The following is a 13,958-nucleotide window of genomic DNA, read 5'->3' as shown; positions in this document are numbered from 1 at the left end:
ATTCCTCAAAGGGATTTCTGCTTCTTTGGTCTCCCAAAACAATTGGCCGTCCAATACTGAAACTAAGGCGTTCATCCTAGAACTCACTGTTCCCTATGTGCAGAGGAGAGGAAGTCTCTCAGTCTCTCCATCCAGATGACCATCCAACAGGGATGGAAATGAACCTGTTAACTATTGTGTCTTGAGACAGGAAGCTGGCATTGGATCTAAAGGCAATCAGGAACATTGTTTAGAGAAGCAGCGTAATTGTCTTGGACGGGAAATGATGGGACTCTGAGAGGGCGCAGTTTAGTCGGCCGCGGAGGAGAAAGTAAAGATGTGAGTGACGTCATTGCAGAACAACATCTGTTTTCCAGAGCCTTCGGCGGCGTCATGTTTCGTCGGAAGAATGTGGTCCGAGGTGTCCTACGGTGCACCAGTGTGGTTGGGGAATTGCTGTGTCAAATGACATCACTCGCGGGCATGCCTACACCTTTCCTCCTCTGCAACCTGTACACAGGACAAAGAGAAGTGATACAATCTGAAAACAAACTCATGCGAGGGTGCTTTCCCTTCTTTGCATATAGTTGAGAAAGAGCTATAGAAAGAGAGGGAACCAAGGTGACAATGGCGTGTTCCCTTCTGGAAGAGACAGGATTGCGCTGTTTATTTGTGTTTGGGAAGGAAAGTCTCTTCTTTTTTCTTTTTTTCCAGAGCTGTGAACTTGGCCTGTCAGTTGACACATCCGTGTAATCTCAACAGCACTGCTGTCTCTGTCTTTTGGCTGCCAAACAACCACCCACCCACCCGGTCTTTCCCCCAAGCGACTGCGCCTGGAGGTTTTAATTGTGTTTCTAGCTAAACAAATGAGGTGACAATGGAAACAGTCGGTATCCATTAAGAACTTGCTAATTGCCTCCTACATTTTCTTGGGGAATGTTGGAACAAGGACATAAATATGTTTGCATAGGTTAATTAAGAAAAGTCTAGTTAGTTACTTATGAATCTATCAGCGTCATAATATACACGTCTCTTTCCTCAGGGAAGGAAGAACACCGAAGTTGTCTTAATTGTGAAGGAAACTATTCTTGTTTGTTTTTACCAATTCCTTTGACTTGCAATCACTTGTCCCTTCATTTAAAAAAGGTGGAAAATCGATGGCTCGTTGCCCATTTGTCTGCATTTTTTAAAGTCTTTGATTAGAGTTTTTCCGTCAACTTTAGATTGCTGTTTTAGATTGGGCTTTCACATTGGTTTGTGTCTGTGGGGATGTGTGGGTGGAGAAATCCATTCATTCAACTTGTTGATGTGCTGCACACTGAATGGTAACTAGACACAAACAGCTGTGTCTCGCCAACTTTCTCCTCATTTAAGTTAAGAAGCTTCTATGTGACTGTGTGTTTTCTGTCTCTGAGGTGGTACTCCTGAATTCTCAAAACGAGATACTGTCTAAGCAGAATCTTCTGTGTGAGAATGTGTGACTGTGTGTTTTCTGTCTCTGACATGTTACTCCTGAATTCTCAAAGTGAGATACTGTCTAAGCAGACTCTTCTGTGTGAGAATGTGTGACTGTGTGTTTTCTGTCTCTGACATGTTACTCCTGAATTCTCAAAGTGAGATACTGTCTAAGCAGACTCTTCTGTGTGAGAATATGTGACTGTGTGTTTTCTGTCTCTGACATGTTACTCCTGAATTCTCAAAGTGAGATACTGTTTAAGCAGAATCTTCTGTGTGAGAATGTGTGACTGTGTGTTTTCTGTCTCTGACATGTTACTCCTGAATTCTCAAAGTGAGATACTGTCTAAGCAGACTCTTCTGTGTGAGAATGTGTGACTGTGTGTTTTCTGTCTCTGAGGTGGTACTCCTGAATTCTCAAAGTGAGATACTGTCTAAGCAGAATCTTCTGTGTGAGAATATGTGACTGTGTGTTTTCTGTCTCTGACATGTTACTCCTGAATTCTCAAAGTGAGATACTGTCTAAGCAGACTCTTCTGTGTGAGAATGTGTGACTGTGTGTTTTCTGTCTCTGAGGTGGTACTCCTGAATTCTCAAAGTGAGATACTGTCTAAGCAGAATCTTAGCAATAATGCCTCGCCTTGACTGTGGGCTGTATTCTAAAGAGAGCTTCATCACTGACATTGACAAAAGGGTCTGTTGGACCAGCGCGTTTACCATTGTTTGTCCTTGACGACCGAGGGGAGAGGGGGTTTAGTAAGGGGGTGTGGGATAAAAGAGTTGGGAAGAGATTTTCGATGTACCCATTCCATGGCACATGGTTTAGGAATTGATACGCAAAACAACGCCGGATTCAAAACTTTGTATTTTTCAATTTAATTTACTATACAAAATTCTTGCAACCAATAGAATGTTATATATAATGTTATACAATCTTCCCAGCTTTGCAGATTCTACTGTGAGGAGGTAGAGTCATTAGATCATTTTTTTTGGTATTGTCCATATGTAGCTCGTTTTTGGTCACAGGTCCAGGAATGACTGAAGAATTACAACATTTGCCTACAACTAACACTACAGATAGCAATACTGGGTGATTTGAAAAGCCATAGACAATCAATCAAAAATATAATAATTATTTTAGCAAAAATGTTTATTTTTAATTTACAATCTGTAGAAGCTATGAGAATAGAAAGGTTCAATTCCTTTGTGAAGCATCACAGCACAGTTGAAAAATATATGGCAAGTAGAAATCCAAAATGGATGATGTTGAGAGACAGATGGGAGGGGTTGAATGGAGCTGAAGGGTGGGACTAATAACAAGATAACCAATGTAAAACATATGGGGTCTGTAAAATGTATATCGGTTCAGAACCTTTGTGAAATAGCACAGTTACAAATAGAAATCAAACTGGATGGACATCAGAAATAGAGGAAGGACTAAAAACAAACAAAATATAACTATTGTGAAATAGATTGTGTCTGTAAAATGTGTATAAGATGTATAAACTGAAGGTAGAAGCCTAAGTGTTTATTGGTTGACTCCAATCGGGGGAAGGGTGGTAGGGTTCGCGGGGAATAATAAAGGAATATTCACAAAAAAAAGTATGTTTGTCTATATAGGTATGTGTGTGTATATGTATATATATATATTTACCCCCAAAATATACGGGGGACTGGAAATGATGCAGACAATTACATTGATGGAAGCAACAATCTTTACGCAATGTTAAGCTGATCCACCCCTCAGGGGGAAAAAAGGGGGGTGCGGGATAGGGCGGTGATTGCAGACCTCAGCACACGTTTCACTGTTCCTGATGCTAGCGTTAGGTTTCTGCTCAGAGTTTAGAAAGATGGCTTCCTCTACTTACCAATGTGAAGGGGGGGTTGCAAGCCGTCACTTACAGTGCACCGGATGACATTACTATGTGAGTATGAGCCTATGACTCTGTGCTCTCTCCCACACTGTGGGTTTGGAGGTTTATCCAGTGTAATAGCATTTAAAATAAACAACCTTCGTTTTGGAACAGGGCCTGCATTGTGGTGTGGCTGATAGGCCCGGTTCGAGCCATGGAGAGCAGCTGTCATGTATCGGAGCAACGTGCTACATTAGGAAATTGGGAATTATGTCTCTGGAGTGCGGCATGCGAAGAGGGAAAGCGAGTCGGGTCGTTCTTTGTGTATTTTTCATTTTTTGTGTACCTATCCCAAGGGGTCGCTGGTCGAACTTGTAAGACCGTCTCTTGGTTTCTTTCTCTCTTTTTCGCTGCTCATAAATTGTTGCCTCATGCTAGGATGAGGTGGATGTCCCAGGAGATGTTTTACACATGGCCCTCTCACGTCTCTCCGTCACCCCTTTCCTCTCTGCTCCGCACTTTGCCCCTTTAAAACTGACTCTGCCTGACCCGCCTCACCCAAATTATCCCCAACTTAATTATCTGAGTTGGGCCGAAAGCAGGTTCAGACAACCACTGATGACTCCACTTACCGAAGCATGTTTTCTCACTGGCGAAGGGGCGTCTCGAAACTAGGAAAGACAACTTACCTAGAGATAAGAATAGTCTGATTATGACCTTCGAACTCACTCGTGGGAATTTCATTATTTAGCCTAGTTGATGTTACGCAGGACGGATGCAAATTATATTGGAGTAATTTTGTAACTTGCTTGAAAACCCTCTCTTAGACATGTATGTCTGTCTCAGACATCAGAAAACAGGTAGTTTCCTGGAAATAAGAAAGCAGCTTGTTTGAGTTGGCAGCCAAAGGAGACCTGTAGGTGAAAGACTTGCTTTCCTTTCCTGAAAAAAACTCCAACTTGCCAAATCGGGTAATATGTGAACAGAGTTTCTGTCCGTTCAGTTGGTATTTTTCTCCTAAGCCTCAGTTTGTTAAAAAAAAATCTAAGTCCACAACACGTCACTGTTCGTGCCCCTAGCTTTTTAAAAATTCTGAAAAGGTTTGCTGGAGACTGGAGAGGACCTATCATCGAGGCTTGAATTGAACAAACGACGAGCCAGTGCCACACGGCTACAGACGTACCCCCAAACGCTAAAGACGAAATGGATCATTTAGATTCTGTTTAGCAATAAATAATTTAATGTAGCACTCGATCAATGAGCCATGCTGTTTTGACACTTTTTCGCTCATATTTCTTCAGATATTTCTTCATGTTTGTGTTTCATTGTTGAGTAATTGGTTTACTCCGCCTATGAGTTGAATAGCAAGTACAGCAGTGGGAACATTTTCAAAGGCTCTCGCCGCTGAAACACAGTTCACTCAATGTCATACAAAAACTTGCAGCGAGTGAAGCGATTTAATATGTAAATGCTCACTGCATTTCCTAGGGAGCAAAACTGGTTGAAATGCCACATTTTTTAAATGACCAGTTTTACAATCATGTCAACCAGTTTTGCCTGCTGGGATTTTGCTGCGCTGTAGTGTTGGATGGCAGTGACCTAACTCGTGGTCTCCAGCAGTTGTGGACTAGCATGGCTGTCGTGTCACCATGGCAACTCGTCGTTATGAATCGCAGGCCTCCAGCTGGACGGCCTTCAAGACAGGAAGGCCTACTGTACTGCAGCAGCGCCCCGGCTGGCGTCTGTTCCACGAGCAGCCGTTAAAACACAGAGTCACTGATTAAATCCAGCATTGATTCAGGAAGTACTGAACGATTTTGAAAGGGAGAAGAGTGCTTTCACACATTCCCCCCCCCCCCACCCTATCGCTCTTGTCTTTTGTCTCGAGGGCTGTTTGAGGCTGCCGACAGCACCTATATAGGCTCTGTTTCCTTCCAAGTCCATAGCGTTTCTATAAAGGGTGATTTTATTAGCGAGTGCCGAGAGTATAGGACTGTTGGAGGTCTCTTAAATCTGTAAAGAATCATACTTAAAAAAAAAAAAAAAATTGTGGTCTTTGAGATGTACTTTAACTGATATTGAACTGAAGCATCGTTCCAACTAACTTTGTCACTTCTCTCTTTCCCTCTTAGAAATCATCGATGACCTCACCCACCTGGTGGACAAGACGGATGACCGGATCCGCAACGAGACACGAAGGGTTAAGCTGGTGGAGACTAAGTCGGCTTCCTGCGGTGAGCACATCTTCTTTCTCTTTCTTCTCCAGGGTCGCTGCGGTCTGTTAGGCCATTTGATCTGCTCTGTGTTCCTAACCCAACTGTGATAAGTCTGTCTCTCATCCAGATTTATAACCATCGGTCCCATCTCCTTTTTCTCTTTCTGCAGCTCTAAGTACAGTTCAGGGTGCTGTGAATGGCCTAGTAAAGGGAGCATAGACCTTCAGTAATGGGAAAGCCAGACCCAAACTCCAAATGCACTCAGTTATGTGTTATATTGAGTCTCGGTCCTATAATCTCATTCATGATGGTTAAAGATCGTGTTGAAGAGCTCCTATCAGAACCATCTGAAGCTGGATTCTCTCAGAGTAGCTCCATCCATCGTAGTCCATTCAGCAATATCATTGCTGTGCCCACCGGAAGCAGACTCGATGCTGCTTAATTGACCAGAAACAACGACATTGATGACACCGAAATACCACACAGTGGCGTGGGGATTGTCTCTCACATCTACTACTCTCTGCTATAGAAAACAGTCCCACATAGGTCCCCATATCCAATCCCCAGTCCCTTACTCTGTGAAAGGGGCTTCCAAGAGTCAGGCTGTAGTACAGACTCTGTAGTAAGTCAAAAAGCCTTTCTTGGTACCACTTTCAAAGGACTCCCGGGAGCCAGTCTGTAGTGTAGTAAGTCAGCACCACCCTCTCTTGTAACCAGTCTTTGATGGAGTTCAGTGGTTTACAGAGCTAAAGAGGAGCTGTGATGCTGTGTCAATGGGGCCCTCCCTCACCATTACCCCCCCAATCCCCTTTAATTTGTTTAACTCGGCTCTTTGGTCTTTAGCCTTTACAAAGCCCGGCTTCCCTCTCTCAATGGCCACCCTGCTTCTTTCTCTCTGCTGGGTAAAAGATATGCCAGAGAGGGGAGGTCGCTAGGCTAGCTACCGTACAGCGAGAACAGGAATGTCCGACAAAGCTTGTTGGCGTCGTCAAGCTATGTTTGCCTTGTAAACGCCAGTCCCCGTCACCTTGGAGATGGTCGCATTGTTGCACCAGGAGCCCCCACTAACAGGCGAACAGTGGCGCGGGGATACAACCGTAAGATCTGGGGATGCGATGAACGTTCAGCTAATATAACAGTTTATGCCGTTTCTGTCCAGTCACCATGACACCCAGGGAAGGTTTGTTTGAAGATCTCAGAACGAGTGCTAACCCAGGAGTCAGTCTCTCTCTCTCTCGCGCTCTCTCTTTCTCACTCGCGCGCTCACACACATATCTGTCTGCGATCTATCTCAATGTTTTCTCCCTATCCCTTCTCTTCTCTACAGTGCCAATGCTTGGGGGGTAGTTTGGGTGTCCCCACCCGCTCCATTCCTCCTTTTTCCATCCTCTCTTCTCCTGGTTTGTTTGACACTTGTCTTTGTCTCGTGCAAAGAAATAATTGAAACTAGAACACGCCACACATCTTTTGGAGGGTTTCTCCTCTTGTTCTTGGGTGTGTGTTGATGATTCCTGAGCCTGGGCTTTATTTGTTTTTGGAACCCAGCTCGTCCAAAGCCCAGGCTTGAGTGTTATGTCTTCCTTCTGTTCTTCTATGGGTGGGAAAGACTGGCTTTGACAAGGAGACGGGCATACTTGACATACTTTCTCTCATAAGAGAAGAAACATCCCAGATTATGCACAGTGGGGGCAGAATCCTGATTTAAGATGTGTGTTTAATTTGAGGATTTAACATAAGATGTTGCTGCTGTTGGGATTTTAACTGTTTGGAGTTGCAGCATTTAGATGAATTACCTGCAGCAAACTCACATCTTCTTATACGTGTACTGATGGAACCTGAGGCTTTTGTTTGCAGTTGTGCCAATCTTTAATCAACCTCTTAGACCTTCTGCCAGAGACAAAACAAGGATAGAGAGATGAGTGACTGAGGACGCTGTGGAAAATCCATCCTACCTTTTGTGTTTTGTTGGCAAGCTGAAGGCTGTACGAGCACGGGCTGAACATGGTTAGGGGTCATCTCTCCGCTGAAGGGAGGAAGGACCCACATAGCCTAACATACCGCCATGGATCCGTCCTGCAGCAACGGGACTGGGTCTCAGGGCAGGCTTGTGAAACATCCTGGGTCTTGTTGAGACATACTGAGAGTCGAGACACGAGCACATTACAAGTCCTCCAGCCATCAGTCTCACGGTGCTGAGGTTGATTGGGGAAGAGCCACAATCAGACCACAACACGGTTGTGGATTTCACCAGGATATATGGGTGACAAGAAAAACGTTAAAGCTTTTAAAGCTAACTTGGGGTTGGCCTTTTTAAACCGTGTTTAAGCTTTGAGCAAAATGAGAAAGTGAAGGCTGCCCAATTAAAAGATGCAATAAAGTAAAGCCTACTTTTCAATGTCACTTCCCTATGGGAAATGGGTAGTGAACAGGTTTTGAGGGGGGTAGGGGGCATTAGAAAGGCAGATGACCCCTTAGCACCAAAGGGCCCTAGGAGGGTGGTGTGAGTTTCCCAGGGTTTAAGTGTCTCATCAGGCAACGTTGGGGCAGACCTCTCGCCCTCTCTCCAATGGACTAATCCCATGGGCCTGCGGAGGCTGGAGGGAAACCCCACACACACACATACTCACAGACTCGAATCCCGCAGGTGGTTTGCATCTCAAGTAGGCCTGAATAGTTAGGGCTTTCGAGGGGTTGTCATTGAGGATAGGTAAATGTAACCTTGAATAATTTTGATGGCCGATATGATCATTTTTTACTCATCTCCCATGCCCTAGCATTCATTTCAGTGTTGGACCGAAAAAATACTGAAACAAACCATTCAAATCTGGGGCTGTACTAAAACAACGAAAGATCCAAGATTTTTGTACGTATGACGGTGTTGGTCCCATGACCTAGAAGGGGGTAACAGGTCCCGAATGTCATGGTTTGTCACGTTTACAAATGCTTACCTCACCTTTACCACTGGTTTTTGGCTGGCAAGAGTGGAACATTGGATGGCTGTAAAACAATAGATCTGAAACAGCAGTCGCTTTACTGCTTCTTTTTCAAACTCCACAAGCGTCCGACAGATTCGATCTGAAATGTGTTATTCCTCTGCGAACGCTTTTCATTTGACTGTATATTACGTCAACATGATGGTCATCAACGTGTTCTGAAGTGATATATTCATATTCCAATGGAATTGCTGGAGGATAACTATCTACCATGGTGTGAGAAACCTGAAGGTTCACAGTTAGAAAAGTGGTGACCTCGCAAACCATGTTAACATCAAATTTGACCGGTCTTTTGTGGCCGAAAAGCTTTGAACCATAGGCAAAGGGTACGAACGGGGGAGGTGTGTGTGTCGGCGAGGGCAGAGACAGAAATACAAATTCCACCCGCATCCCTTCTTTTTCCCCACCAGGTAGGATTTGTCTTACCGATATGTCGGGAAATGCTAAAAAAAGGGTGTACCCCAATCCTCTGCCCATCTCTAAAGCTCTTGGGGGGGGGGGGTCACTTTGACTGCTGACTGCACTATAGACCCCTTGGCTTCAATGGCGAAGCGTAGTCTCATCTATTTGGCCTGCAAATGTGATTGTTGTCATTGCTTCGTCGAGACTGGGTCAGGAGTAACTTATTTAGTTACTTAGCGGGACGGGGACTGTCCCAAACAGAAGGGGAGGGAGTGTTCGTTGGGTGTCTGGGGCTGACGTGACTGGGTGGTAGGGAACATATCGAAGAAGAAGATGACTTTATTATCCCAACGATGTACATGAACGTCAAACGTAATTTAAACTTCAGAATGTTTATCTGCCTACGCCCTCCGTCAAGTCGAGCTGAATGTAAAGATGACAGCATACTATCCTGTTTTAATATCCTTCACACTGAGGCGTAGTTAATTGTCTGGTGTGTGTGTGTGTGTGTGTGTGTGTGTGTGTGTATATTTCTCTTAAGTGTGAGGTGTTTAAAAAGCCATCATGAGGGCTGTTGGGAGGAATGTTCCCACTTGACATTTACGTTGTTGCGGCTCTGCTCACATGTGTAAGTTATCAAGTGGGGAGGTCCTGTCTCGACCAATGATCATTCTGAGAGGTCGGTGACTAGCATGCTAGGCTTCAGACAGAGCTGTTTTATTGAACGTTTGAAATAAAAACTTAGGAGAAGAAGGGGAAATAGGACTAGGATTAATTGGTTACATGTAGAGTATGGTGAATGTGCATAGCCACTAAGTTGAGCCTGCATCTCCTTCACTCAACTCAGACAGAGAGATATTTCCCTCTGAGGGATCTTTCCCTCAGTTTGGAACTGTTTAGTAGTGTATCCTTGCAGTAGCCATACCACCGTATTCAATTAAGGAATTCTAAAAGTAGGAGAAAGTGTCGCAACCAACCAAGCTAACGAGGCATCCAGACCTTTGGACTCGCTGCTGCCACATCCAAGCTTCCTAGCCAAGTCCTATGTCTCATAAGAACATCTGATCTAGAATCAGGTTTGCCTTTTAGATCAAAAGGAACAAGATTCCACAGACGGACGGGATGGACGGACGGGACGGGGGGCTGATCCTTGATTAGGAGTTGTACTCTGACTACGACGCAGGCAATTAGTTCAGCTTGGGTTCATCTTCCCCCCCCTATCTCTCCCTGTGGACCAGACTGCAATTACGCTGCAGAGTAGAATGCACGACGAGAAAGCCAAGGTATGAAAGAAATGTTAACCAAAAGTGAAAAGGCCGGGAGGGAAAATACCAGCTCGCATGCGAAACGACCACGGACAACTTGAGTCAGCCAGAGACTGTCGACAGCCATCAAGCCATCAGATTCTCCAGGATGCAGTTGTTTGAAAACTTCACCCGATGGTGATGCCATTCAAGGAGAAACACTAGAGAGCGAGAGAGAGGAAAATGTGGCTAAACGTGTCCTTGGAGTTTTCCATATCTACTGTAATGTGTGGCATGAAGTTGGGAGAGAAATCCCCCTAGCTGCCATGAAAGCTCACCCCGGTTGAGAGGTATGACACTTGACACCAGCCGTCCACCAGTCCTTTTATGCTTACCAACACCTTAGAAAGGTTTCAGGATTTGAAACAGCTGTAGGTTAGATGACAACAGACGAGACAACTGGAAAACCCATTGAACGCTGGTTGTCGGCTCATATGCAAACACAGAATACTTATCCATTTTACAGTCTGGATAATAAATGTTGGTCTTGAACTTTTTGAATAGTTTTTCTATATTTTCTTTATTATCTTGGCCATGATAAAAACGTTAATTTGATCTGTGTCTATATCATTTTCAGGTCCTGTTGGGTAAGAAGCTTTTGATTTAAGTGTGAGGTAGCTACAGTATAATCTTTCAGGTCTCCTCTGTCTCCACAGCATTGGTGGAAAAACATTGATTACCCTCTCTCTCCAGTGAAGGCAGATCTGGAACACATGCCCACCGCAGCGTGATCTGTGCCAATAAACCTGTCACAGTTCTAGATTGCATATAAACGTGTATTAAGTCATCTTGGTGAAAATGTGCAGGTAATATGAGGGTACTAGCCTAAACACAGGGGCGCAGCAAGGATTTATACAATTGGGTAAGGGCCAAAGGTCTGAGCTAACTGGACAAAGCCTACCTTTTTCAAGTTTACTGATTGGTTGCTTTTCCACCACCTATTCCTTTGGTCTGTGGCTGTCCAGCTTAGCCTGATCAGAAGAATTTAGGCAATGTGTAGAATTCCCTGTCTATGTAACTAGCATGTACTGTACCTGTCTATGTAACTAGCATGTACTGTACCTGTCTATGTAACTAGCATGTACTGTACCTGTCTATGTAACTAGCATGTACTGTACCTGTCTATGTAACTAGCATGTACTGTACCTGTCTATGTAACTAGCATGTACTGTACCTGTCTATGTAACTAGCATGTACTGTACCTGTCTATGTAACTAGCATGTACTGTACCTGTCTATGTAACTAGCATGTACTGTACCTGTCTATGTAACTAGCATGTACTGTACCTGTCTATGTAACTAGCATGTACTGTACCTGTCTATGTAACTAGCATGTACTGTACCTGTCTATGTAACTAGCATGTACTGTACCTGTCTATGTAACTAGCATGTACTGTACCTGTCTATGTAGCTAGCATGTACTGTACCTGTCTATGTAACTAGCATGTACTGTACCTGTCTATGTAACTAGCATGTACTGTACCTGTCTATGTAACTAGCATGTACTGTACCTGTCTATGTAACTAGCATGTACTGTACCTGTCTATGTAACTAGCATGTACTGTACCTGTCTATGTAACTAGCATGTACTGTACCTGTCTATGTAACTAGCATGTACTGTACCTGTCTATGTAACTAGCATGTACTGTACCTGTCTATGTGCTGTAACTACTCTGCATTAGCTACACTTTGTAAAGTTGTTGATTGTTTGAATTTCTGTCGAGTTTCCCCCCCTACAGTACTTATCCTTCGGTTTTGTGTTTCTATTCTTGTTTCAGGGATGCTGGTGGTGATAGTTCTCCTGCTCATTGCTATAGTGGTGGTTGCTGTGTGGCCCACCTAACGAAGAGGCTGAGGGGAGCGTTTTGGACGTCGCACCGTCCGTCAGATGACCACTGAGACTGCGTGGAGAGCCTACAGGGGAGACGAGGCGCAGAGGCACTTATGCAGGTATGTATCAAGCGTGCTGATTTAGGACCAGGTTTGCCTTTTATATCCCAATGAATAAAATGACATAGACAAGGCAGACCTGATTCTAGATCAGCACTCCTAGAATGAGACGCTTGATACATACGGCCCCAGTGCTTCCAAGCCCTCTAACATACCACCCCTGTGCCCTGTTAAACACACACATACACTAATAATGACACACACACACTCTTCCACCTCCCTCCCTCTATATTTCCTCTCTCCTTTCCCCTTGTATGAAAATCGGATGCATTGTACTGTTCGCTACTGTACCTCGACACTTGGAGAGTTGAGCCCTGGCTTATAGGGAACCAGCAACAATGTTTTATTTTCTTACGTGGGTGTTGGTTGGGTAACGGGTAGCACTGACCCTACTGTAGGACCTCCCATGGGGGGGTACTTTTTCTTTTCTAATACTGTCTGTGGGCTGAGAGGTCCGGGGTTCCGGGTCGCTAATTCTGCTAGCTTAGCAATTCACTCACACATATCATCTCTCACATATCTATACATGAAGTATTATTATTATATTTACCCACTAGCAGTTCTAATGCTATCATTTGTCTTGGGATTTGATCATGTTTGTAGGATAATTCCAGCCAAAACAAATAACACGTATGACTGTGTCACTTTTTAACATGAACGTGAATCAGTTTAGCTCAATGCAACCTTGTCATTTCTAATAAACAACATTTACAGTTAACAGCACGATCCATGGACTCCTTGGTGTAAAGAGTATAGTGTTATATAATATTGGTCATCTACTAAGGATAATGTACTGTATCTATAACATACTCTGCGTTCTTCCACTATGTCAATTTAAAAGCCTTGCAGATGCTCCAAAAGGTTGGGAGATGCTTGCTTGCATCGGTGTGAACAGTCTAGCTATCCCACTACTGGTCTGTGTGAACAGTCTAGCTATCCCACTACTGGTCTGTGTGAACAGTCTAGCTATCCCACTACTGGTCTGTGTGAACAGTCTAGATATCCCACTACTGGTCTGTGTGAACAGTCTAGCTATCCCACTACTGGTCTGTGTGAACAGTCTAGCTATTCCACTACTGGTCTGTGTGAACAGTCTAGATATCCCACTACTGGTCTGTGTGAACAGTCTAGCTATCCCACTACTGGTCTGTGTGAACAGTCTAGCTATCCCACTACTGGTCTGTGTGAACAGTCTAGCTATCCCACTACTGGTCTGTGTGAACAGTCTAGCTATCCCACTACTGGTCTGTGTGAACAGTCTAGCTATCCCACTACTGGTCTGTGTGAACAGTCTAGCTATCCCACTACTGGTCTGTGTGAACAGTCTAGCTATCCCACTACTGGTCTGTGTGAACAGTCTAGCTATCCCACTACTGGTCTGTGTGAACAGTCTAGCTATCCCACTACTGGTCTGTGTGAACAGTCTAGCTATCCCACTACTGGTCTGTGTGAACAGTCTAGCTATCCCACTACTAGACTGTGTGAACAGTCTAGCTATCCCACTACTGGTCTGTGTGAACAGTCTAGCTATCCCACTACTGGTCTGTGTGAACAGTCTAGCTATCCCACTACTGGTCTGTGTGAACAGTCTAGCTATCCCACTACTGGTCTGTGTGAACAGTCTAGCTATCCCACTACTGGTCTGTGTGAACAGTCTAGCTATCCCACTACTGGTCTGTGTGAACAGTCTAGCTATCCTACTACTGGTCTGAGCTTGGTGGTCTAAAGCTATTCGATCTACACCCAGCATTCTTAGCCCTCTACTGTACTTCCCTAAGTCACACATGGAGCTGTTGATAGAAGTGTG

General features: G+C 44.3%; 1 protein-coding gene across 1 annotated transcript in view; it reads left to right on the top strand.

Annotated features, from left to right (window-relative positions):
• The window catches only part of LOC115142446 (syntaxin-8-like), a 50,154-nt gene extending 37,285 nt beyond the window's left edge, over positions 1-12,869 (top strand). The window contains exons 7-8 of the mRNA XM_029681921.2: positions 5,420-5,521; positions 11,980-12,869. Coding sequence (XP_029537781.1) covers positions 5,420-5,521; positions 11,980-12,044 — 167 coding nt within the window. The 3' untranslated portion in view covers positions 12,045-12,869. The remainder of the gene's footprint in view (positions 1-5,419; positions 5,522-11,979) is intronic.
• The last annotated feature ends 1,089 nt before the right edge of the window (positions 12,870-13,958 follow it).

Source organism: Oncorhynchus nerka, linkage group LG15, assembly GCF_034236695.1.
Source record: "Oncorhynchus nerka isolate Pitt River linkage group LG15, Oner_Uvic_2.0, whole genome shotgun sequence".
In the NCBI taxonomy this organism is placed as follows: Eukaryota; Metazoa; Chordata; class Actinopteri; order Salmoniformes; family Salmonidae; genus Oncorhynchus; species Oncorhynchus nerka.
Note: the sequence above shows the minus strand (reverse complement) of the source record. Positions and strands in the feature narration are given on the sequence as shown.